This window comes from Giraffa tippelskirchi, chromosome 4 (genome assembly GCF_054371585.1).
Source record: "Giraffa tippelskirchi isolate mGirTip1 chromosome 4, T2T-mGirTip1v1.2.pri, whole genome shotgun sequence".
In the NCBI taxonomy this organism is placed as follows: Eukaryota; Metazoa; Chordata; class Mammalia; order Artiodactyla; family Giraffidae; genus Giraffa; species Giraffa tippelskirchi.
This window is the reverse complement of record NC_137278.1, coordinates 90,628,811-90,655,988: the sequence shown is the minus strand read 5'-3', so window position 1 is coordinate 90,655,988 and position 27,178 is coordinate 90,628,811. Positions and strand designations below refer to the sequence as shown.

General features: G+C 37.9%; 1 protein-coding gene and 2 long non-coding RNA genes across 10 annotated transcripts in view; 1 reads left to right on the top strand and 2 right to left on the bottom strand.

Moving 5' to 3' along the window:
• Positions 1 to 631: 631 nt before the first annotated feature.
• ALMS1 (ALMS1 centrosome and basal body associated protein) overlaps positions 632 to 27,178 on the bottom strand; it is a 196,640-nt gene continuing 170,093 nt past the window's right edge. For 6 of the 8 annotated variants that reach the window (XM_081483026.1, XM_081483027.1, XM_081483028.1 and 3 more), the window contains 7 exons: positions 13,238 to 13,355; positions 11,391 to 11,594; positions 10,714 to 10,943; positions 9,809 to 9,992; positions 4,992 to 5,055; positions 2,194 to 2,293; positions 632 to 989 (listed from right to left, as the gene is read on the bottom strand). In XM_081483026.1, coding sequence (XP_081339152.1) covers positions 945 to 989; positions 2,194 to 2,293; positions 4,992 to 5,055; positions 9,809 to 9,992; positions 10,714 to 10,943; positions 11,391 to 11,594; positions 13,238 to 13,355 — 945 coding nt within the window. In that variant the 3' untranslated portion in view covers positions 632 to 944. Of the gene's footprint in view, positions 990 to 2,193; positions 2,294 to 4,991; positions 5,056 to 9,808; positions 9,993 to 10,713; positions 10,944 to 11,390; positions 11,595 to 13,209; positions 13,356 to 27,178 lie in introns of those variants that run through there. The other 2 variants (XR_014051509.1, XM_081483029.1) reach the window with 2 other exon arrangements.
• On the top strand, positions 18,348 to 23,690 carry LOC145503498 (uncharacterized). The gene is made up of 2 exons (XR_014051510.1): positions 18,348 to 21,989; positions 22,210 to 23,690. It is a non-coding gene; the product is annotated as an uncharacterized LOC145503498 (long non-coding RNA).
• LOC145503500 (uncharacterized) lies at positions 20,505 to 25,959 on the bottom strand. The gene is made up of 2 exons (XR_014051512.1): positions 22,265 to 25,959; positions 20,505 to 22,042 (listed from the first exon to the last, which is right to left on the bottom strand). It is a non-coding gene; the product is annotated as an uncharacterized LOC145503500 (long non-coding RNA).

Here is a 27,178-nt window from a genome sequence, read left to right as displayed (position 1 = left end):
TGGCTCATGAGTCTGTGGGTCAGCAGCTTAGGCTGGGTCGCCCCTTTGGTGTCCAGGTGTCATGCTGGGGACCCTCCCCACTTTTAGTGAAGGAAATGCGAAATCATGTGAAGAGGGTGTGGAGAAGGCGTGTGAGAAGAATCCATGTGAGAAGGACTCAGGCCAATGATGCCATCAATCTGTTATGGTTCCCAAGGTCTCTGCTGAAGGGGAGAAGGCAGCCAGAGACAGGACTAGACCTAGAAGTGGCACTACCTGCATCTCACTGGCCAGGACCAGGTCATGATTTAAATCCACCTACTGTTGTCTCCTGAGTTGTGTCTACTAAAGGCTAGTGGCCCTGAGGGAAGTTGGAGTGAGGCTACGATGTGGCTCTAGACCCAAGGTGCTTGGGTCTGCTGAGTCTCTGGACCCACTCAATGGCTACCTAAGCAGACACTGTCTCCACAGAATCAACAGAAGGGCTCTCACTACATTACATGGCATTTCTAAAGAAAGACCACATTTTATCTAACAGCCCATTTCCCTCGACTGACACTTTTAGATTGAAGTCTCCCACATACCCTTGGGAAACACTGCATAGCTCCAGGCACCTCTCCAGATAGAAAATAAAAAACCTGCTGCTGCTTGCTTTACTATGAGTCAATCAGAAGTTATTTATTTTCTATAAAAACACATACAAAAAGTGCCTTACTCTTGGCTAGAATTAAGGTAGTATCATTGTAACAAATATCCTTGTGGGTAAGGCCACTGTGGAGAAAGTACTGCTTCTAAACCATTAATAATCTTAGTCATCATTCTATCCAAGATTCTTTAGAAGGTAACTACTTCTACATTACACATGGACAACAAGTTTTATTAAACCAGACTCATAAAAGTAAGGATTGTGTTCCTCCAAGCTGATAAAATATAATTCCAAGGCTCTGAGGAAAATACTCTTTATTTCAGTCCCACGGAACTTTTCTCCCCAAGAGTTGATTGGTCACTTTCTGTGGAAGAAAAGAAAGGGAGGAAAGAAGTTAGATATTCTTGCCATCAGAGGCAGACAGCTGCTCCTCACCCTAGATGTGTTGCTGAAGAGACCAGTGTGGTTCTCCCAAATCTTATCTTTCCCACCTTCAGGAAATAAGGTAATTATAGTAAAAAAATACTTCCTCAAGTGTTTAGGAAAGATGATCTATAGTCTGTTATAGTCTACACGGAAATATTATATTAATATTATCCTAACAGACTAATCCAGCTGTCAGTTCACAAACACACAAGAACGATGAGAAGCCTGGCCTTGTGATGCTGATACACCACACGGCAGCGCAGTAGTGCCTGCGCCTGCCCCCTTGAGGGAGCCCAGCCCGAGCTGTGGTGCTTGCTCCAGGAGCAATTCTCGAATCCCACATGGGTCTCGTGTGAACTCGTCTCTTGGTTCCTGACTTTCGGAGTCCTCTGAGGGTGAAACAAGCGGGTTGGGAAAGAAATGAGAACAGTGAAGGACCTAGACCTTCAGGTCCATCTGCTTTCTCAAGGAATTAATTGGCAGCAAGTCCCCTGGCCTGTGAGGTTCTGGGACTTTTAGCACCATTGATTCTACTGGGGCTATGGGTAGGAAATGGTGGTGGCTTCAAGGCCCCGAGTCCCCAAACTACCAACTTGTATGCTACACTTGGACATTTTCCAATTTATTTGAAAAGTCCTAATGGTATATGATTTACCTATAAGGGACATAAAACTACCATTTGGGACTCAAATGAAAGCCCAACAATTCTGAAGGATGTGGGGATTTCCAGCATGGCATCTAAACTGACACCTAAGTATGAAATTTGGTTTCACTCCAAATGTGTCTGGAAGGTGACTTATTTACCTATTGAATAATTTTAAATAATTAAAAAAAAAATTTTTTTTTTGGCCACACCATGCAGCATGTGTGATCTTAGTTCCCAACCAGGGATTGAACCTGTGCCCCTACAGTGGGAGCAGAGTCTCAAACACATTGGACCTCTAGTGAAGTCCCTGAAAGGAGCCGTTTTCAGATTTTCAGATTTGAAATCTAGTTACAGGTGCTTTTGTCTTCTAAATTTCAGCGGTGGTACAATGTATTTATTAGCTTAAGTTCACTCTCCAAATATGGTTAATTCAAACAGGTCTCGATTCCTCTTTCCCCTGGTAAACCTCGTCAATCCTGCTCTAGGACCGGCTGACCTTTTTATACAGCTGGGCTCGCAGCCGGTATGACTTATATTCTGATCTTCTCTTTTCTTCTTCTCTCTTTTTCTGTACTTCGGGAAGCTGTTCATAAATCCTTAGAAATGGTACCAGTGGAAAGACAGAAAGCAGTGAGGTTACTGACCACAGAGGCACACAATCACTTCTCCCCACATCTCCTAAGCTCTGCTGCTCTCTAGGCACTCAGTCCCTCAGACAGGCTGTGGGCCTGTTGTGGGCCCAGCTTCCTGTTAGACACTTGGACATAAAGAACCCTGGCCTAGAGTGTTCAAGATCTGGAAAGAGATACAGCTAAACAAAAACATAATAAAATCCCGCTGATAGTGGTCACTTCTGGGAAAGGAGTGGAATAAAGGGTGCGATGAACTTCTTGGCACTCTATATGCAAAAATGTATGGTTTCAATATAAGAAAATGACTACGTATTACTACCATACTTCTCAAGATGAAAAATAATGCAAAAAAACTACAATGGGTCATATCTACAAAATGCTACACAGAGTTATAGGAAATGAAAAAAACATTCTGACGAAAGGAGGTCAACGAAGACCAAAAAGATTAAGTTTGAGGTGGGTCTTGAAGAAGTTAGGAGTAGAAAGGAGATGGGAGGAGAAGGGACTGTTGGTAAGAATGGAGTCAAGGTTTCATGGAGAGAGTGAAGGGGAAACAGATGGGGTGAAGGTCTCAAAGTCAAGTGAAAATCTTGGGCTCTGTCCATCACGGATTGGATGCTACTGATTTTAAAGAATCATGTTGTGAGGAACATGATCAAAGATGCATTTGATATATACACTTTAATTGGAAATTATCTAAATTTCCAACAAGAAAACAAATTATGGACTATAATAAAATTATTACAAAGCACAAAATATTTCAAATGGCTTTTATGATATGGGAAAACATTCACAATACTCACAATATAGTGTTAAGCAAAATAAAATAGGCTACAAACTTCTATATATAGTATGATCAACCATTTGGGGAAAAAGAAGTATTGCGTTGGCCAAAAAGTTCCTTCAGTTTAAAAGTGAGAATTAAAGACATGTTTTTCATTTTCACTAAGAACTTCATTGAACAGTGTATTCACTGTTTTGTTCCACTACCTTCTGCCATTTTCCAGGCAACTTCATAATTCCATCCTCCCAAAACTTTTTATCTTTTTGAGTAAAGAACTGTTTCAAGTGCCTTTCGCAGTCTTCCAGGGAATTGAAAAATTTTCCATTAATTTTATAAAGACCAGAATAAATGTAAATCTGAAGGTGCAATGTCTGTTGAATACAGCAGATGAATCAAAACTTCCCAGCCAAACAGTAACAGTTTTTTCTTGGTCAACAAAGAAACATGTGGTCTTGCATTATCCTGATGAAAGATTATGTGTTTTCTGTTGACTGATTCAACAGAATTAGTCTGACTCACTTTTCGTCGAGTGTTGCTTTCAGTTAGTCTAATTGGGAGCAGCACTTGTTGGAATTAACTGTTTGGTTTTCCAGAAGCAGCTCACAATAGAGGACTCCCTTCCAAACCCACCATATATACAACATCACCTTCTTTGGATGAAGATTGGGCTTTGGTGTGGTTGGTGGTTCATTTTACTTGCCCCACGATCTCTTCCTTTCCATATTATTGTACGGTATCTACTTTTGATCACCCGTCACAATTTGTTTTAAAAAACAGAATGTTTTTGTTATGTTTAATAGAGAATCACATGCAGAAATATGGTCAAGAAGGTTTTTTTCGCTTAATTTATGTGGAACCTAAACATCAAAGTGATTAACATAACCAAGTTGGTGCAAATGGTTTTTAAAGACTCAACATTTCATTTGGATACATTCAGTACATTGGCTGTCTCTTGCGAGGTATAAATTGATTGTTCTCAATGTCTCAATTTGATTGCTATCAACTTCAACTGATCAACCTGACCACCTGTGGAGCTTCCAGCAAGAAATCTCCAGCACGAAATGAAACTTTGTAAACCACTTTTGATACATTCGATAAGTCACAGCACCTTCTCCATATATTGGACAAATGTTTTTTTTGCATTTCACTTGTGTTTTTATCGCTCTTGAAATAGTAAAGTATAATATGCTGAAAATTTGCTCTTTTTCTTCCATCTTCAATATTAAAATAGATACACAAAAACTCACCAACTTTGATAAGTTTTAAAATCCATTCTGATATGACAGACAGCTGTCACAATACAACCTAACAAAATTGTTCTGAAAGAAGTTAAAGACAACTAAGTGCTACTAGAGCCATCTTTTGGAAAATACTGAATTTCTGCCAACCCACTATATGCATCTATGTAAGCACAAAATGGTGGCAGTGTACACATGATTCTGAAACTTTATTTCAAGTTTCAAACTTTATTTAGATACAAGCCTAATGCATTGTGTCTTTGAGATTATTTCCTTATCTCTTATTATATAGGATACAATTCCTAGAAAAACGATTGCCTAGATATAGAGCCCCAAATAAGTATTTACTTTTATTTCAAAATATTTTTATTTATATTTAAGTTTCTAACAAAAACAAGCCTGACTAAAGCATAAAAATTAGTGGCAATTCTTTGTATTTTTTATATATGAGGCATCCATACCATGATCTGCTATTTTTCATTTCCTTTTTAGAACCTTAAGTGAGAAACTATTTCTATAGCTAATTTTCTCATACTGTTTTAACTAGAGCATAATGCCTTTATTCTGGGCCAAGCTATAGCTCCTGACCATTTGGTGGCCTGATTTACACTTTTATAGTTACTTATTCTTTTGGCCTTACCGTTTAGACCTCTCAATCATTTCCTTTTTTCCAATAGGCCTTTTCTTCTGGGCTGTCAGGAAGCCTACACAAGAGAAGAGGTTTTTTTAGTGGATTGTGCCATTTTTTCTTTGAAGTGAAGTATAGTTGATTTACAATATTATGTAAGTTTTAGGTGTACAACATAGTTATTCACAATTTTTAAAAGCTATACCCCATTGATAGTTATAAAATATTGGCTCTATCCCCTGTGCTGTACAATGCATTCTTGTAGCTTACTTATGTCTGAATCCTCAATCCCTATCTTGACCCTCTCCTCTTCCCTTTCCCCACTAGCATAACCACTAGTTTGTTCTCAATATCTGTGAGTCTGTTTCTTTTTTCTTATATTCTTTACTTTGTTGTATTTTTTAGATTTCACATATAAGTGATGTAATACAGTATTTGTCTTTGTCTGACTTATTTCACTAAGCATAATAACCTCCAGGTTAATCCATGCTGTTCCAAATGGCAAAATTTGATTATTTTTTATGGTTGAGTATCAAGTGGTGTCATCATACCAGCTCCTAAAAACTGTGGACCTGGGACTTACGTTTCCATACCAGACCCTGAGAGCTGGACATCTGCCCTGATTTATCTCTGTGTTCATTTCAAAAGTACCTGGCATTTGGCAGAGATGTTTAGCAGCTGTACTTTGAGAGATACATGCTTTGAGAGATATATAGTAATCAACTGCCCCAAACGGGTTCTGACTTGACCACCAGAACGAGCCTGTGTGGATGCAACCTGGAAGTGTCCCAAAGTGACTTTTGCTTCATTAACATGCTAAGGTCTCTGTCCAAAGGGGGCATTTGTACTCTGCTAGGCACAAAGTTCCAAAGAATAGCAAGGAGAGATAAGAAAGCCTTTCTCAGTGATCAGTGCAAAGAAATAGAGGAAAACAACAGAATGGGAAAGACTAGAGATCTCTTCAAGAAAATTAGAGATACCAAGGGAACATTTCATGCAAAGATGGGCTCAATAAAGAACAGAAATGGTATGGAACTGAGAGAAGCAGAAGATATTAAGAAGAGGTGGCAAGAATACACAGAAGAATTGTACAAAAAAGATCTTCACGACCCAGTTAATCACGATGGTGTAATCACTCACCTAGAGCCAGACATCCTGGAATGTGAAGTTAAGTGGGCCTTAGGAAGCATCACTACGAACAAGCTAGTGGAGATGACAGACTTCCAGTTGAGCTATTTCAAATCCTAAAAGATGATGCTGTGAAAATGCTGCACTCAATATGTCAGCAAATTTGGAAAACTCAGCAGTGGCCACAGGACTGGAAAAGGTCAGTTTTCATTCCAATCCCAAAGAAAGGCAATGCCAAAGAATGCTCAAACTACCACACAACTGCACTCATCTCACACGCTAGTAAAGTAATGCTCAAAATTTTGCAAGTCAGGCTTCAGCAATACGTGAACTGTGAACTTCCAGATGTTCAAGCTGGTGTTAGAAAAGGCAGAGGAACCAGAGATCAAATTGCCAACATCTGCTGGACCATCGAAAAAGCAAGAGAGTTCCAGAAAAACATCTATTTCTGCTTTATTGATTATGCCAAAGCCTTTGACTGTGTCGATCACAATAAACTGTGGAAAATTCTGAAAGACATGGGAATACCAGACTACCTGACCTGCCTCTTGAGAAACCTGTATGCAAGTCAGGAAGCAACAGTTAGAACTGGACATGGAACAACAGACTGGTTCCAAATAGGAAAAGGAGTATGTCAAGGCTGTATATTGTCATCCTGCTTATTTAACTTATATGCAGAGTACATCATGAGAAACGCTGGGCTGGATGAAGCACGAGCTGGAATCAAGATTGCTGGGAGAAATATCAATAACCTCAGATATGCAGATGACACCACCCTTATGGGAGAAAGTGAAGAGGAACTAAAAAGCCTCTTAATGAAAGTGAACGAGGAGAGTGAAAGAGTTGGCTTAACGCTCAACATTCAGAAAACTAAGATCATGGCATCTGGTCCCATCACTTCATGGGAAATAGATGGGGAAACAGTGGAAACAGGGTCAGACTTTATTTTTGGGGGCTCCAGAATCACTGCAGATGGTGATTGCAGCCATGAAATTAAAAGATGCTTACTCCTTGGAAGGAAAGTTATGACCAGCCTATATAGCATATTAAAAAGCAGAGACATTACTTTGCCAACAACAGTCCGTCTAGTTAAGGCTATGGTTTTTCCAGTAGTCTTGTATGGATTGAGAGTTGGACTGTGAAGAAAGCTGAGCACTGAAGAAATTGATGCTTTTGAACTGTGGTGTTGGAGAAGACTCTTGAGAGTCCCTTGGACTGCAAGAAGATCCAGCCAGTCCATCCTAAAGGAGATCAGTCTTGGCTGTTCATTGGAAGGACTGATGTTGAAGCTGAAGCTCCAATACTTTGGCCACCTCATGTGAAGAGCTGACTCATTTGAAAAGACCCTGATGCTGGGAAAGATTGAGGGCAGGAGGAGAAGGGGACGACAGAGGATGAGATGGTTGGACGGCATCACCAACTCAATGGACGTGGGTTTGGGTAGACTCCGGCAGTTGGTGATGGACAGGGAGGCCTGGCGTGCTGAGGTTCATGGGGTCACAAAGAGTCGGACATGACTGAGTGACTGAACTGAACTGAGGCACAATCTTTACCACGTGCAAAGGACCATGGAGGACTGTGCATGCCCTGGCTGCCCCTGAACATTTCCACCCCTTTCCTCAAGCCCTAATCAACCTATCTGCCTCCTAATCCTTCAATTCCCTTACTCCGCTCCTGTTTAGAACATGAGCTCTATTGGGACTTCCCTGGCAACCCAATGGTTAAGACTTCACCTTCCAGTGCAGGGGGTGAGGATTCAACCTCTGTTCGGAGAGCTAAGATCCCACATGCCTCTTGGCCAAAAAACCAAAACATAAAACAGAAGCAATATTGTAATAAATTCAATAAAGAGTTTAAAAATGGTTCACATCAAAAAAATCTTTAAAGGAAACAAACAAAAAAAAAAACATGAGCTTTCCTTTCTCCATTCTGTGATCAGCGTATAAAGCTTATGTTCTGCTATGCTGAACCTGGTCTCATTCAGTCAATATCTGTGACTCTGGGCAAAGGATCCATTGAGATCAAAAGTTGGCTTAAAGTTCAACATTCAGAAAACTAAGATCATGGCATCCGGTCCCATCACTTCATGGCAAATAGATGGGGAAACAGTGGAAACAGTGTCAGACTTTATTTTTTTGGGCTCCAAAATCACTGCAGATGGTGACTGCAGCCATGAAATTAAAAGATGCTTACTCCTTGGAAGGAAGGTTATGACCAACCTAGACAGCATATTTAAAAGCAGAGACATTACTTTGCCAACAAAGGTCTGTCTAGTCAAGGCTATGGTTTTCCCAGTAGTCATGTATGGATTGAGAGTTGGATGGTGAAGAAAGCTGAGCGCCGAAGAATGGATGCTTTTGAACTGTGGTGTTGGAGAAGACTCTTGAGAGTCCCTAGGACTGCAAGGAGATCCAACCAGTCCATCCGAAAGGAGATCAGTCCTGGATGTTCATTGGAAGGACTGATGTTGAAGCTGAAACTCCAATACTTTGGCCACCTCATGCGAAGAGTTGACTCATTGGAAAAGACTCTAATGCTGGGAAGGATTGGGGGCAGGAGGAGAAGGGGACGACAGAGGATGAGACAGCTGGATGGCATCACCGACTCGATGGACATGGGTGTAGGTAGACTCTGGGAGTTGGTGATGGACAGGGAGGCCTGGCGTGCTGTGATTCATGGGGTTGCAAAGAGTCAGACACGACTGAGCGACTGAACTGAACTCACCCTTAGGGGATCGGTAACAGAGGACTGTGTCTTAAGAAGCAAGGGTGTGTTGCTCAAGAACTGTGAGAGGGAGCAGCTAGGACTTTGTGCCCCTATCCTAGCTGGCAGTGCAGGCTGGTGAGCAATGGCCAAAGCCAGGGTTAGATGATGATGACTATGACAGCAGCCTAAGGCTCCTAAAGACACGACACTGTGGCACAGACTAAACAGTGTGAATTGAAACACTGACCTGTTTACAGGTAAGGCAGTGATTAAAGCATTAGGGAGTACTTTATAGTTTTCACAGCTTTCACATATTATTTCATTGAGATAGTACATCTAGCATAATTGTTACGAGCACAGTCTAGCACCAGCCCACTGGGGTTCAAATTCATTTGCGCAAGGTACTTAATCTCTCTTTGCCTCAGTTTTCTCATTTGCGAAAAAGGGATATTAATAGTATCCACCCCAGAGAAGTGTTGTATGCATTAAACATGAATAATATTCTTGTTTAGTGAGCAGAACATAAGAGCTATGTAAGTATTTATTATTATTATTACCCTTTGAGGGAAGCAAGCCCTGTCAAAACATTATACTTTTGGAACTAACTTGACATGGTGACAGAGCTGTTTTCTAAAAACACCATTCTCAGGAATTCCCTGGTGGTACAGTGGTTAGGACTCCACATTTTCACTGCCGAGGGCCTGGGTTCAATCCCTGGTCAGGGAACTAAGATTCTGCAAGCCAAGCGCCCATTCTCACTCCACACTCTCATTTTTAAGATGTAGTGACAGGGCAAGATTAACTGTGCTTTCTGGATCATGAAAGTGCTGAGAGCTTAATTAGGCAGGTTCTGCTATCTAAGGAGATTTGAGTCTCAACAAGTGAAGAGTCACTTTGTGAACTGTAATTGGCCTGGCATTGAGCAGTGCTGCCTTACGTGAAGCAGACCTTGCCCTTTCTACCAAGTAATCGGAAAGTGAACAGGCAGAGTGTACCTCTCTTACGGAGCAGGTGCACGGGGTCCCGGCAGCCCTGCCATTCTTGCACAGTATTGAACAGTGCCTCCCGTTCACTCTGTAACATATTCTGCAGCTTCCTCTCCTGGACTATTAACTTCAAGCGCTTTATCCGTTCCCCAGAGCGGGAGATGAAGTCCGGTCTGTGAAGCTGAAGTGATTCCTGAGGAGAAGAAAAAGCCCCCCAACCTCATATTAATGATGCAGTCTTTTCTCCAAGGGCCTAGAAAAACAGTACCTGCCCAGCAGGTGTGGAAAGCCTGTTTGTAACTTACAGAAAATACCTAGAGCTGAAGGATGATCTAACAACTCCCCGAGTAGGAGAGTTCCAGTAGGAAAATCAGAGGGATCAAAGAAATGCCTTTGGAATAAGTCAAGAACTAAGATTATGGCAATTACAATTCTCCCCACTGTGGATGGGACAAAGTTTGGCTCACTGTGCAATTTCAAATTTCCCTTCAAAGAAATACATCATTAAATAACATTTTCTTTGGCTCCCAAGTACTTATAAAAAAGAGACTTGGTGTCTTTTAAACCCTGTGCTAAGTTGAAATAGGAGTTATATAAATGGAGGAACAAATATAAGGCTGATGCAAACATCAGGCCTCTACTACACTCCACGTGCAGGTATCTATCGACAAACCCAACGAGCAGCTACACAACACCTTCCCTTCTACTGCCTTGACCCTCTCAGATACTAAGGGTGATATGTGATTTACAATATTAACAGTAATGTAGCCTTTGATTAATGAGTGTGAGAACAGGTGAACTGTGGAGGTGCCAGAAACAAGGGTCACATGACTATACTTCAGAATGCCACGTCATAGGTTTACCCTTTCTTCCTCCTTAACTATACAGCTAAAATTAAATCAATCTCACTGTACCTGGAGGGTTGCTCTCACAAATGGCTTTAGTGGATCTCTGCCTGGGCCAGCTAGTGACCTGTGACTGTCCATGTGCTGTCCCTGCCAGTTCTGTTCCCGCAGTGGCTCCCTCCAAGGTTTGGTGTTGGTTATTGGTGCAAACCAGGAGACACCAGGGCCATGAAGCTTGGGCGTGTTTTCCTTCTTAGGACCAGACTTCATATTTTCCACAGGAACAAACCACGAAACTCCTATAGGAAATATTTTTAAGAAAGAAAAAGATTTTTCATTTTTCTCATCAGAAACATATGCATAATATAGGATCTCAGGGAATCAGCTGTCAGGGGCCAGCAAAATGCCCTAGAGTCTGCTTACTGCAGGTATATAGACTCTAACTGTAGCATTAAATACAGTCAGCCCTCTGTATACATGCATGCAGAATCCTTGCATTTGGGGGACAGTGCTAGGCCATTTTATATAACAGACTTGAGCACCCACAGCCTTTGGTATTCAGGAGGGGTTCTGAATCCAAGCCCTTCCAGATATAGAGAGATGACTGTACTTTGAAAATGTGCCAAGGTGGTGCTGGGGGAAGACGGGGTCAACATTAAGTTGTTTAGAAACGAAGAATCCTAGCATTCCAAGAGAACAGAAATTCACAAGATTTTCTACTAAGAAAGCAGGAATTAGAAACTGACCTTCACAGCAGCTCCTCTTGTTCTTCTTTAACTTTTTGTCCCTAAGATAACTGGTAAGGAGCCTTTTCTCTTCTATTTTTCCTTCTGACCAAGAAGTCACATCACTGTCCTCTTCTACTCTAGCCTCACTAGAACTTGGAGTTGGGAAAGTCATTCCAACATCTCGAGTGTTTTTTCTGACACCATTCACAATCTCCAAGTTACCTGAGGGTAAAGATCACAGACCTCTTTGAGAAAAGCCTCGAGATTTAGTTGGCAGGTACATTTAAGTCAGTAAATGAAAACTTAAAAAATTAATCATTTATTTTCTAGTCTGCAAAAAAAAAGAATTGAGATCTATCATCTTCATAACTACATCTGGTAAAATAGGGAATTCCTGAGTGGGCCAGTGGTTAAGGTTCAATGCTTCCACAACAGCGGGCACGGGTTTGATTCCTGGTCAAGGAACTAAGATCCCACATGCTGTGCAGCGTGGCCAAAAGAAAAAGTAAATAAATAAATAAATCTGGTAAAATATTCGAAACAATCATTGAGACACATTTTTTTTTTCTTTTTTTTTTTTGAGACACATTTTTAACAAGTATCATCATGTAAAAATATTTGTTGAAGACAGTGCACTGAATGAATATAAGCAAAAACACAATGTAAGCAGAGTTGTATTAGAGGGAAAAAACTACTAATATGGATTCACTAGGACAAAGATTTCAGTTCTGATCCCAAGTAAGAAGGACAGTAAATGCAGTCACCAAGGTAAGGAAGAGGTTAACAGATGTAAAGACATGACTTGAAGGGAAAAATAATCAAGGGGCAGGTTTATTTCTGTTTTTTAAAATCAAAAGATATAGGAAGTCATAAAGTGAAAAGCTTCCTTCCCATTCCTGTTCTTTATTAAGTTTATAACCCTGTGATTCCAGAGAATTTTTGCACACATTCAAGTAATTCTCTTCATTTTTCAAATACATGTAGTAGCGTGCTCCATACTGTTCTGTACTTTGCTTTTTCTTTTTAATTATATATCTTGCGGATCTTGACACATTAGTAGGAAAAGCTTCTTCATACTCTGTAGGACTTCATTATGTGTGTTAGTTGCTCTGTTGTGTCCGACTCTTTTGCGACCCCATGGACTGTAGCCCACCAGGCTCCTTGGTCCATGGGATTCTCCAGACAAGAATACTGGAGTGGGTTGCCATTTCCTTCTCCAAAGACTTCATTATATGGATATGCAATAATTTACTTAACAATTTAGCTACTGATGGACATCTAAGTTGATTTTACTTTTCTGCTTATAATAAAACAATACTTCAGAGGTTAATTCTGTCATTAACCACTTGTCATTTTACACATATGCACCATATATCTATAGGCTAAACTCCAAAAGTAAAAGTGCTGGGTCAAAGTAATTTTGATAGAAACTGACAAGTTGTTAGTCATAAGGGTTGCACTCCCAACTTACATGCCTACTAGAATGTACCTATTCCCTTACATGCTTGCCCACAAACTTGCTATCAAACTTAGATTTTTGTCTATCTGATAGGTGACAAATGGCATTTGAGTATATATCTTTTATAAATTAAAAATTTTTACTTATTTATTTTATTGTCTGTGCCAGCTTTTAATTGTGGTGTGCCGGCTCAATAGTTGCCCTGCAGCATGTGGGATTTCAGATCCCCGGCCAGAGACCAAATCCATGTTCCCTGCACTGCAAGGCAGACTCTTAACCACTGGACCACCAGAGAATATACTCGAGTATATTTTTAATCTTCATTTCTTTTGTTGTGAGGTTGAGTGTCTTATCACAGGTTTAAGAGCTACTTATATTAATATTTCAATGAAAATGTTTAATTTACCTGCTTGTACGCCCTTATTTAACATATGTACATTTTGCTTGTTGCAAAGGGTAGAGTTCGAGCTCCAGAAACTACTGGTAGAAGATGAACCAGAGTCAGAGGAGATATGGTCTGTCACCTGGAAAGACAAAAGATCATGTTATCATTACTTGTGGTCAATGGCATAGTTACCTACAGAATAAGAAAATATACAAGTCACCAAGAGCCCTTTTCTAATCCAGTTCAAATTGTTGAGATGCCATCGCCAGGAAGCTTGCAGCAATGTGAACATGCTACTACATATTTTGTGATAGAGAGGTGGATGCTGTAGTTAGATAAGGGCCCAAGCTGTTTTAAGAAGCTAAGACAAGACTGGGTATGTTCCCAGGACTTGAAAACACTCTGAAGAGGGTGCTAGACAAAGATTAGCCTGGTGTGTCTTTAGAATGAAATTCTGAAGTGACACTACCACAAAACTGATAAGAAAGAGGGCAGAGGATAATTAAAGAGGCTCAGTGGTGAACTGCAGAGAGTGCTTTTAAGTAAGATCTGACTTAGGCATTTATTCAAGGATAAATGCCAAAAAGCTGAAAGGCCCTATAAGAAGTCCTGAATGTGAGGAATATTCCAAAAAGCACTTAAATATTTGAGCCCCAAAGGTTTTTTAAGTTATATTCAGAGCAAGTAGAGCAATGAAGGGAGCTGATGGTGGAATGTTTGTGAATAACCAAAAGATTACCAAAATATAGTCCAAAAATTTGATATAAAATGGTTATTTCTTAAACTGCTTCATTAGAACACTCTCCCAAGGAAGGATCCTAACCTAGAACAATGAATTGGAGGTTGCAGGTGAGGGGTCTGAGCATCTATATTTTGAATAAATGCCAGGTGCTTGTCTGATTAAGGATTTTTGGTAGAGTAAATTGAAGCCCAAGTCAGGAAAGGAAACAGTTATCTCCTCCCTGAACTAGATAAACTATATTTTAGGACCTTCAGGGAGCTTGCAACAGATCCTGCAGCAGAAGAGCTATGTTAGATGTCTGGAGATGGGAAATTAATTTCTAAAAAGATAAGCATAGCAAACTGCAGGCTTTAAAAATGATGACTTGTAAAATTCTAGAATGGATCACAAATTTGATTATTTGCAAGCATATGCAGGTTAAAAAAAAAGATCAGCAAATTTTAGCCAAGGTTCACTAAAGCAGGCAGAATAAAACCCTGCAAGGTTAGCCTTGTTTTTCCTAGTAGACATGGTCATTTAACTGGTAGACCAGAATATATAGCAGAGAACAACTAGATTTGAATAAAACAACAAAACTTCTCATAGCATACTTGAGGGCAAGATGGAGTTATAGAGGCTGAAGGATAAGTTGATGGAACCATCTTTCCCATATAAAACATCTGGAAGGGCCTAAAGGGCTGTCAGTATCCCTAACAATAATAGGAATGATAGACCAAATCAAACAAGGGATAATTGTAAAGCCTTACGCATCAGGCAGGAAGAATGGCAATAACTTTGATACAGTAGAAAAAGCTGTGAGTCTGGAGTCCAAATACCTAAACTAGTCTCAGATCTTCCCTTTACCAGCTGTCTCTACTTGAGCAAGCCATAATCTCTGTTGCCAGTTTCCTCATCTAGAAAAGGGAACACCTGCATTCCTGAAATTATGGAAGTGTTAAAAAGAACAAATGATTTAGATGAAAAAAATGTAAAAAGCTAATATAAAATTAGGAGACAAAGTTCACGTTAAAACAGTATGTAAGAAAGTGTGGTGAGGAAGATTTGACTGACTGGTAATACACTATAATTTTTCTGCAGCTGTTTTTTAAAAAAGGGGAGAATAATTTACACTCTAAAATGGACTTTCAATATAAACTGTCAAATACAAAAAGCAAAGTTTGCTGCCATTTTTGTGAAAAGGGAAGAAAATATATGCAATATATACAGTTACTTGCTTTTTATGTATCAAACACCTGTGAAAGAAAAGAACCCAGATTGGAAAGGAAGAAGTAAAACTTTATTTGCAGATGACATGATGCTATCTGTAGAAAATACTAAGGAAGCTATAAAGTATTAAAACAAATAAAAAAGATTAGCCAGATTGTAGAATATAAGGTCAACAAGATAAAAAGTCAGTTGTATTTCTATATTCTAGCAAGGTACAATCTGAAAATAAAATGAAGGAAACAAACTCTATTCACAGTAGCATCAACAAGAATGAAATATCAAGGAATAAATTTAACAACAGAAGTATAAGGCTTGTACAATGAAAACTATAAAACATTGGTGGGAGAAATTAAAGGTCTAAATAAGTTGTGAGATATTCCACGTATGTGGAATGGACAAAAGATTTTAATAGATATTTTACCAAAGAAGATGTAAGAGTGGCCAATAAACAGATGAAAAAATTTCAACACTATCAGTCATGAGGGAAACAAACTAAAGTCACAATGAGATGCCACTTTACACCCACTAGGATGGCTATAACCAAAAAGATGTGCAGTACTAAGTGTTGACAAGCAAGTAGAGAAATTAGAACCTTCACAACCTGCTGCTGAGAATGCAAAATGATACAGCTACTTTGGAAAACATAAACTTACCATATGACCCAGCAATTCCACTCCTAGGTATATACTCAAAAGAAATGAGTCCACATAAAATTTTTTGCGTCCACACAAAAACTTCTACACAAATATTCATAGCAGTATTATTCATATTATTTCTCCCCCCCAAATCAAACAATCTAAATGTCCAACAACTGGCAATCAGATAAAATGTGGTAGAGCCACACAATAGTAATCAGCAATAAAAAGGAGTACTGATACACACTATAAGGGTGAATCTTGAAAATATCCGTAAGAAGCTAGATACAAAAGACTAGCTATTATGTAACTCCATTTATATGAAATATGCAGAAAAAAGGAATATGGGAGGTTGTCTTGGGCTGGGAATATGAATTGGTTATAAACAGGTATGAGACTTTTCTGGGTGACTAAAGTGTTCTAAAACTGAATTGTGGTGATGACTGCACAGCTCTGTAAACTTACTTCAATAAAGCTGTTTAAAAATCTCTAAAGATATGCAAGAACTAGTAATACTGAGTAACTCTGAAAAGATGGGTGCCTGGGGAACAGGAGAGGGAAGATACTTTATCAAATACTTACATATTTTAAGTTTTGTACCATGTGATTGTATTATAAGTTTAAAAAATGAGAATAAATAAAACAAAAATAAGGAAGTGTGGCAATAAAGGTTTAATGGCTTTGATGAGTTCAATAGGAGTAAAACATATGTTAGGCCATAGAAGTGTTCTAGTTTACAGAAAGTGAAAAGTGAAGTTGCTCAGTCATGTCTGACTCTGCGACCCCATGGGCTGGAGCCTACCAGGCTCCTCCGTCCATGGGATTTTCCAGGCAAGAATACTGGAGTGGGTTGCCATTTCCTTCTCCAGGGGATCTTCCCAATCCAGGGGTTGAACTTGGGTCTCCCGCATTGCAGGCAGATGCTTTACCAGTTTAGTTCACAGAAAGGAGGATGATAAATCTGCTGTCACTATCTGAGGCTTAGCATATGTAATTCAAAGGAACATGTTTAAAAACAGGATATCAACAAATAGACCCAGAAGCTGCCAACTTAGGAAAGCGGAGATGACCTGTGAGAACTGGTTCAATGAGTGAAGGAAGACCTGAGAGAAAATTCAGGGAAGGAAGTAGAGGCCTGAGAAGTAGATTAGATCTCTTTTCTGTGCCTTCACAGAGCAGAACTGGGAACAGAGCCAGGAAATCTAATACAGGCAGATTTTGGATCTTTCTAAATTTTCAAAACCTTTGCCAACTAGTGCCTAGACAAATGAAATGAGGTGCCAATGAGCAGTGAGTGAGTGGTGGAGCTGTTGAAGCAGAGGCTGGAGCACCTTATGGGGCACAGGCAGCAGAAGTGTGGACGGTCCTTTCCAAGAACGAGTCTGAGGACCTCCTGCACTTCCAAAGTACACAACTGGTCATGGTATGCACCATTGGGTGTGAAAGAACACACGTTTACATCTGATTAAATGAGGAGTCTTGGTATGCGTGTTTCTGTTTCTAGTTTAAATCTTTCTGATTAAGTTCATTCCTGCCTGTAAAAAGGTAAACATTTAAAAACAGAAAATAGTCTAAAAATCAATTCTTGCTCAACAAGATGTATCTAGTTAACCCTCTGCTGCTGCTGCTGCTGCTAAGTCGCTTCAGTCGTGTCTGACTCTGTGCGACCCCATAGATGGCAGCCCACCAGGCTCCGCCATCCCTGGGATTCTCCAGGCAAGAATACTGGAGTAGGTTGCCATTTCCTTCTCCAGTGCATGAAAGGGAAAAGTAAAAGTGAAGTTGCTCAGTCGTGTCCGACTCTTAGCGACCCCATGGACTGTATGGTGCAAATCAAAAGGCCAGACAAAAACAAGTGTTTTCAAGGATGTGGAGAGATGAGAACCTTCACATATTGATGCTTGGAATGAAAAATGGTAACAATACTTTGCATAACAATCCGGTAGTCCCTCAGATGGTTAAATATAGACTTACCATATGATCCAGTGTCTATCCACTTGTAGGCATATGCCCCAAAGAAATATAAACTATGTCCACATAAAAACTTGTATATGGATGTTCACAGCAGCTCTGTTAATAGTAGCCCCACAGTGGAAGAAATCTAAATGTCCGTTAACTAATGAATAGTTAAGTAAAATATGGATATTCATACAATGGAATATTATTTCATCATACAAAGGAATGAATACATGCTACACTACAGATGAATATTGAAAATATTAAGTGAAAGAAGCCAGTCACAAAAGATCACATATTATGTCCATTTACATGAAATGTTTAGAATAAAGAACTCCAGAGAGATAAAAAAGCAGATTAGTAACACTGCCAGGGCAGGGGCAGGAAGTTGGAAGAAATGACTGCTAATGTGTATAGGGTGTTTATGGTAGGTATTGAAAACACCTTAAAATTAAATTGGGATGATGGTTGCACAGAATTGTGAATATACTAAAACCCACTGAATGGTACACTTAAAATAGGTGAATTTTATGGTGTATGAAACATCTCAAGAAAGCAATAAAATGTGTATATTCATGTATGCAAACTGAAATACAAGAAGATTATGAAGTCTTTATTTGGAGAAAAAATGCTGCTCATGTTTGGTGGTCTTATATCTCCCGTTACTGAATCAGGGATACAAGGACAAAGGAAGGTACCAAGAGTGTCATTTTCATCTTATAGTAACAGTTTTAACAAAAATGTGGGCACTGGATATTGTACATATGGTAGCACTGTATACACACTATGGCTAGAGCTAAATGCAAACTGTTAGAATGATGCAGTCATGCCACGTTGACTTCCTCAGATTCAAACAACAATCACAATTCACAGCCCTGCACTGTGTCTGACAACCTGTGCTGAGGACCCAACATGGGATAGAAGGTAATTTTTTGCTGAATTCATTTACAGATGCTGTTGGTAACCCACAATAACCCATTTTCCTTAGTCCAAGGGAGAGTCTTAGGCATCTCCTACAGTGATCTCAGCATCCCTCATGGCCTGGAGGTGAATCAGCCCACTCAGTTCTCTGCAGTTGGGCTTACACAGAAAGATTTAAGTGACTACAAGTCAACTGACACTACCAGCTACCATGGTTTTTAAGCTTTCTGTTGCAGAGTTGAAAGGAGATACATACTGGCTGGCTTCTTCTATTTTAATTTCTATTATTGTGAGAGTAAACTCACCTGTTGATGCCTGATTACAACTGGGAAAAAAGGAATTGCCACCATCTCAGAGATGTTTCAGGTTTTTTTTTTGTACTTCTTAATTAAAATCAAGGTGAAATTCATTCCCATATTCATTGGTCAGACACATCACCAGATAGACCCAGAAAAAAAAGCTTTTCAAATAATTGTTTTTCAGGTGGAAACTGAGCTTAGGAAAACGTATCAAATGTAGGGAAAAGTCTATGTTTTCTTACAAGACTTTATATGGCGATTCTTCATGTATGAAGATTGTTACTGTTGACCTGCCAGCAAGGTGCCTGCTGAGAGATACTTTTCTTTCAGAATAATGGATTTACGCTAATTCATTTATAACTACTGAAGTTTAGTACTAGAGATACACATTGATAAAGCAGAGTCAAAATCAGAAATACAGTCAATGGTACCCAAAGACAGTCTTTCTTGTGAAAAGTTTTTAGATATGTGCAGCTCAAACTGGCAACTGTAGATTCAATACTAAAACTTATTAAGCAGTAAAAGATGACACAATCACAAAGTGTGTGTGCTCAAAATAACATTTTGGCATAGATTTAATGCTGAGGCAAGATTAAATCTTAAGCAGAACTCAGGTGAGAACTATTATTCACCATGAGAAAATCAGAACTGGTCAATTATTTCTGCAAGTATGGTAGATGGTAACTATAAAATATCCTGCCCCCTAAATTAAAAACGTATTGTGCCTGCAGAAAGGTCCTCAGAAAATTTCTTTTCATACAAAAATGCATAAAGATTGCAGAGATGTAATGAATCTGGATAATGCCAAAATTCAAAGTAAGGCCATGAGACTGTATAGTTAAAATGTAACAGCAGTACTTGTCATCAGAACTGAGGTTAAAAAATCTCCAACAGGATAGTAAAGTTCTCCAGATAATGGTTGGGTTTGGGGTAGAAAAGAAAGAAGACCAAGAGCTGAAGTCCTCAATTAATATATGGGAAAAACCAGAAGGTTAGAAAATGATCATTAAAATTTTATAGAGGGTGGTAGAGCTAGATGACATAAGTCTCAAAAATTATGGTCTGGAAGTGGTCCTCTCACTCTCTTTTTTTCTTCTCTGCATTTTCTCAAATCTTTCCTCTTGGCTTTAATATTTATAAGGATTATGATCACCTTTACATGGATGGCTCTAAAATCTTTATTCCACTCATGAGGTCATATATATCTATGGTTTTAGACGTTTTCACTTGGATGCGCTGATCCAACTTCAAGCTTAATAAATAAAACTCCGTATTTCAGTCAGAATTAGTTTCCTCTTCTGATTGCTTCATTTTGATTACCTTATCACATAGGATTTTAGTTGCTTTGGGCAGAAATTTCAAAAGAACCATGGCCATTAATTACCAAGTCCAACTGATCAAAGCTCAGCTGAAAAATATTAATTTTTCTCATAAATTAACTTGTGAATATCACTATCTTTTTTAAAAATCTGACAATTAGCTAAACATTAGGCAATAAAATTATACCTAGACACACCAAAATAAATTCCACATTGATTAAGGATTTAAGTACATTGTCTTCTACCCTAAACATGATAAAACAACAACAACAAAAAACCAAGGAGAATACTTTCTTATAATCTTGAGGGTGGAGAGACCTTTCTTAGCATGTGACAAATAGAGTTGAGTATACAACAATGCTGTTACACCATTAGATGGTTTTAGATAGTGCATGCTCAGACATGTTTGATTCTTTGTGACCCTCTGGACTGTATGTAGCCCACTAGGCTCCTCTGTCCATGGAATTTTCCAGGCAAGAATACTGCAGTGGGTTACCATTCTCTTCATTAATATCATATAATTAATGCTCAACAATTAATAAAAATTCTTCAGAGAAAAATGTGTGAAGTATATAGGAAGTTAATTCTCAAAATAAGAAATGTAACAAGCAACCTCTGAAATCTAGTATTTAAAAATGTAATTTAAAGTAATGAGTTTTTTCACACATCAGATTAACAAATATTAAAAGGACTGATACTACTCAAACCTGGCAAAGGAATGAAGAAACATTCCCTCATAATTTTGGTGGGCACATATATTTGTACAAAATTTCTGGAGGGCACATAGTTAGGGGTGGGAAGGTCTATAGATTTACTGAAGGTCTTTAAAATTTCTGTTGTTAATGATCTACTTAGAATATTTTCTTAGAAAATCATCCATCTAATTTAGGTTTTAAAATATATCAGCCTCAAGTTGCACATAGTAATCTTTAAGAAAACCACATCTTTGACTGGAGTTATATTCTTCCAACCTATTAACACTGACCCTTTTCCTATGGTCACAATAACTAAAGATTTGGTCTTTTTTTTTTTTTTTTAAGAGCCAGATCTTGGTTATATTGATCAATTTGGGGGACTGATTTTTAGAATGCTTACTTTAATTATTTCCTAGTTGAATTTGCTCAACTAAAATATTAAAGGCTCTATATTTTCCTCTAAATATAGGTTTAGTTACATCCTGTAAGATCTGGATATTGCTTTTACTCTCATTAATGAAAAAAAATTCTACACTCTCAATTTTCACTTATCCTATAGCCCAAAAGTTTAGAATATTTTAAAATGTTTCCTTAAAAAATTTATAGCCATTAAATACCAACCTTACTGTATTGTGGTTAGAGAATATAAGCTTAGTTAGTAATCTAGTTTGGGGATTTATCAACATTTTGCCAAAGTGTACAGTTAATCTTTGTAAATATTCCACAGGCATTTGGAACAATTGTGAATGCTGTGTTTTAAGAATAAAGTTTTATATAGATATTTTAAATCAGCACTGTTAATACTGCTATTTTACCTGCTACATATCAAAATCTGATAAAAAAACAATTAAAATATTCCATCCTTGTACTTTTGTCACATTCCATATTATAATTATGTTTGGATGAACATATGAATGCATTCTGGTTGCAAGCACAGCAGTAACTTTGGCAGTCTCTGACAGGCTCTTTCTTCCCTTGGAAATTACAGAGTGTAGATAGGGTAGATTCTCACAAAAAGTAATGTTTAATTAAAAATGACCAAAAAACCCCAATCTGATAAAAAAACAATTAAAATATTCCATCCTTGTACTTTTGTCACATTCCATATTATAATTATGTTTGGATGAACATATGAATGCATTCTGGTTGCAAGCACAGCAGTAACTTTGGCAGTCTCTGACAGGCTCTTTCTTCCCTTGGAAATTACAGAGTGTAGATAGGGTAGATTCTCACAAAAAGTAATGTTTAATTAAAAATGACCAAAAAACCCCTAACCTTTCAATGGTATAGAAACTTGTATTTCTAATCTGGCAAAAATATAAATTATTGACCAAAAAATCAAAATAAAGGAATTTTCATGCACTGCAGGTAGAAATATAGACTAGAAATTAATTTGGTACTAATGCAGAAAATTATGTATACATATAATTTATGATCCAAGAATTCTACTTCTGGATTTATGTGCCAATGATAGCCCTACAAGGTCCATAAGGCAATATGAACAAGGATGTGCACCGCTGGTGTTTTGCATTGTTGGGAATTGACAACAACCTGGGTGTTAATTACGGGGAAAGGTAAACTGGTAGATGCACTCAATGGAGGACTGTGCAATCATCATAAACATGAATTATATGTATGAATAGTAATGTAGATGCATCTTAAAAATACAATGCTTAGTGAAAATAACAAAAATAACGATATACATTTTACATGAGCTGGAAATACATGACAACTACAGAAAATATATTTTTTAAGAACTCAGATTCTAAGTGAAAAGATATTTACATAATAACGCCAGTTGCATATAGGAGGAGAGGAATGAGGATGGGATGTGTGAATCAAGCTTTTAAAGAGACGCCATGAACCTAGGAGTATATTTAATGTGATCCTTGGCAGCTGAAGTTAAAATTTTATTTTATTTTGGCATAAAAACTGTGTATAGTATTTTTCTAATTCTATTCTTTTACTCTGCTTCTCAAAGGATTTATGGTGTCTAGACTGGAATTCAAATAGGCACTTTAGGCAGAAACTATAACACAATAAGAAGCTTAAGAATTCTGTTTTCCAGCTCTTAAGTAATGTTTTGTTTGTTTGCTCAGTCTCGCTGAGATCACTTTTTGGGTAGTGCCACAAAATTTTTTTTATGGTTTCATATTAGAAAATACTTGATTCTTATTTAAAAAAAACATGAAAAATTAAAAAGAAAAAATGTATCAACACACAATCTTAAAATAACCTGCTAATATTTTTGTTCCAGCTATATAAATAGATGTGTATGTTATAGCTTGCTTTTTATCTCTTAACACATAATGAAATTTATCCTTGGGTTCAAAGATACTGCCTTTGACTGTTTTCTCTCCATATATGTGTGACTGTGAAGAGTGATATGATATTAGCCTGTTTTATAAAAATGTAAGAACACCAGTAAACATTTAAACACTACTAAAGCTATCATTTTATTCTCTCATGGATGTCTCCTTGGTAGTTAAGGTTGTTCATTTGCCCAACTGCTGGTAACATGGTCAGTTGGAAATAATGAGAGGTCAAAAATACAAAAAAATCATTCATCTTTAGCTTTTTCTTCATAAACAAAAACTGAATGTGACTTCTTTTGTACTGACAGTAGTAAACTATTCCTTTTCTTTGACCCCAATGTACAACCAGACAGTGAGAGAGGGGAAAAGAAAGGAAAAACACAGGGAGGGAGAGAGCAGACAAGCGCAGCAAGAGCATGAAAGAGAGAGAGGAGGAAAGGAACAGCTTTCACAAGAGATACACAGCAGAGACAGTGAGACAAGAGCATGAAGTGGGGTGCGAGAGAGCACAAGTGAACAGAATGTGGGTGCACAGAGGCAAAGAGAGAGAACACAGAAGCAGGCAGAGTGCAAAGATACTGTAGTAAGAAAGAAGCATGAATTACAGAGCGTGGGGAGAGCCTGCACAGACGCATCAAAGACAGGCACAGAGAGTGAGCCAAAGAAAGAACAGGTGTAATCAAAGGAAGAGGGGAAGAACAAGCAGGCACTTGTAGTTATTCCCTTCTATTGACTCTTAAACCCTCACATGTACATGTCCTGGAAACACATGCTCAGGGAAAAAAAGCATTAACATATCTAAGGACACCTGGGTTAAAGATAAGATAGGCAATTCAAAAAAGAAATACAGAGAAGAAAATAAAAACTCAATAGGTGTGATTAAAGAAATACCGATCAGGATAGATACCGTTTTTGTGGCCTCTATGGCAAATATTAACAAGAATGCTACTGGCAGGTATTGAATCAACATTTCAAGAGGATAATTTAGTAGTGTGGATTAAATATTTTTCATGTACGTACTTGGTAACCCAGAAATTCTATGTTTAGAAATGTTATCTCTAGGAAAGAAAAATTCATAAAGATGTACCAAGACTACCCATCAAAGTGCAAATTATGATAAAGTGCAAAAAAAACCCTTAAAACTAACTAACTAAATATTGTATTTATACAATGGAACTCATAAAGCTATTAAAAATGACTAATAAATCTTTATTTATGGGCATAGAAACATGTCTATGATATATTAAGTGTAGCGTTTCAAAACAATATACATAGTATGATTTCATTTTTTTTGGACCGTTGTTTTTTCCATATACAAAAATGATTGTGAAGACTAATATGAAATCAGCCAGTTTTATAAAAATGTTAAGAAACACTGATAAACATTTAATTGGACATTAATAAAGGTCTCATTTTATGCTCTCATGGAGGTTTCTTCATTTGATATTTAGTTTCATTAGAATGCTGATCAAGCAGATCCAGGGTAAGTAGTAGGTGTGTGCAACATAAAATATAAACCTGGAAGCTTATTTATGTTAATGTTAATTTATGAAAATGTTAATCATGACTATTTCAGGATGGTGAGAATTATGGGTGATTTCCAAGGTCTTTATATTTTATGTATTAAACTCTTTATATTTAGTTATCTCTTTACTTTTATATTCAAAAGTAATAAAATAATATCTTTTTTGACAAAAATAGGTGTTACTAAAGAGAAGAGAAAGATGTAAAGCGGCTGAAGCATCAACAAAAGCTATCAAGACAGGCAAGTCCTCCACTACAGTCTATGATCAGCACAGTTTTAGTTGAGAAGAAGGAGCCTATAGAAAAAGAAGAAAGTGAATATGAAAGAGAGAGAGGAAAAAAAAAATCCTAAGAAAACACATGATAATGGATTTTGGAAAATATGATAGCACAGAGACAGGCTTAATGAACCTCTTTCATAACTGAAATATACAAACAAAAACCATCAAAAAGTGAAAAAAATATTCAGAATCTAGGGAATAGACTCAACTCATGCCACAAAATTCCAGAATTGATGTCTAAAGAAACAACTTGGGAATAAATTTAGGGAGCCACCACAAAGCTCTTCCTACACAAAGGATCATACAGAAGGGTAAAAGGTGACTCACCTGAATTCAAAATATCCCACTGGTATCTCAGAAAAGGGACTGATTATAATAAGCGGCCCAGGACAAAGAACATGTCTCCCAAGTGGAGACACGTTCCCAGTGAAAAAATCGCTTCTTCTGTCCTAGCCAGAATGGTTTACTGTATACTCTCTTTGGCCAGGAAGAAATCAGAAAAAGGGATAGGAAATAACCTCTTAAGTCTAAAATTAAGTCTTTAGTTTCATTACCAAAATTTGCCAGAAAAAAAATAAGGCCTCTGCTGTATCACTGCCCACACGAAACACAATAATGCTATGAAAGCAGCTACCAGCTGACTTTAGAGCAGTACAACAGCAAAACTCAAGGGCATGTCCTATAGAACCAGATACTTTTCTCACCTCCACACTTAGAAAAGTGGCCATCAGTTTATGTTTCAAAATAATGGCAGAGAAAAATATCACCTGCTGAAGCTGTCCAGAGTCCTAGAATCAATTACTATCTTTCTGCCTTTCCCAAACTCTGAAAGGCAAAAAAAAAAAAAAAATACAAGCCACATACAATCAACCTTCAGGTTCATGTCCTAGGAAGGGGACTCAGTATCTTGTAAACAGGTAATAAGGCAGTCAGAAAGAATTTAACCACATTACTTGGGGTCAAATAAATGGTTTTCACAGAACTGTTTAGAGACAAAGGTAATCTGAAAAAAAGAGAAGATAATATGAAAATATTCTATAGCATTAAAGTGGAAGAAAGGAAGAACAAAAAAGGGGGGAAAGAATTTACTTTGCCAGAAGGTTTACCCATTTCAGTCAACAAAGAACTGGGGACTTCCCTTGTGGTACAGTGGATAAGAATCTGCCTGCCGCAGGGGACATGGGTTTGATCCCTGATCTGGGAAGATTCCACATGCCGTGGAGCAACTAAACCAGAGTGCTGCAATTACTGAGCCCATGTGCTCTACAGCCCACAATTCACAACTACTGAGTCCCTGCTTCTAGAGACTGTGCTCCACAATGAGAGAAGCCACCACAATAAGCCAGTGTACCACAACATAGAGCAAACTCCCACTTAATACAACTACAGAGTGTGGGTGCCCAGCAACAAAGACCCAGTGCAACCAAAAATAAATAAATAAAAGAAAAATAATTTGTATTTTCACTTTAGAGAAAATTTAAAAAGAACATGGATTAATGAAATAGATCCAAGATAAGCTGGGAAAACAGGGAGAGGTTAACAGGTTGTTGACAAAATTAACACGATTCATTAAAAAGTTAATGGATATATGCCATATGTTGGAAAACCAATGCCAGGCATCAAAGGAAAAAACTGAAGATGGTAATTATGTCATTATATCATTGCAGAATTAATTTGTGCAAAATAAAACCAAAAGTTGATTAAAAAAAAATAAAATTTAGCCAGTGGTGCAGAGTACAGTTTAAAAAGGTCTCCTGAAATGTAGGGAAAAAGGTGAAGGGAATGAAAATAATTAGAATGCAAGGAGAGGATTATATATGTGGCACTGGCCCCAACACTCACTTGTAAGACAGAAAACAGGTTGAGAGGAAAGGAAAAAAATTCTAGGATACAATTTTTAAAAGTTTTTGCTGAAATTAAAAGTAAATCTGAATGTACAAGGGACACAGAGTTACTTGGTACCAGAAAAAAATTAATATCCAGAATACATAAAGCAAAAGTAACAGAAATACAGGGAGACAAAGACAATTCAACAGTAATAGCTAGAGACTGCAATATAACACTTTCAA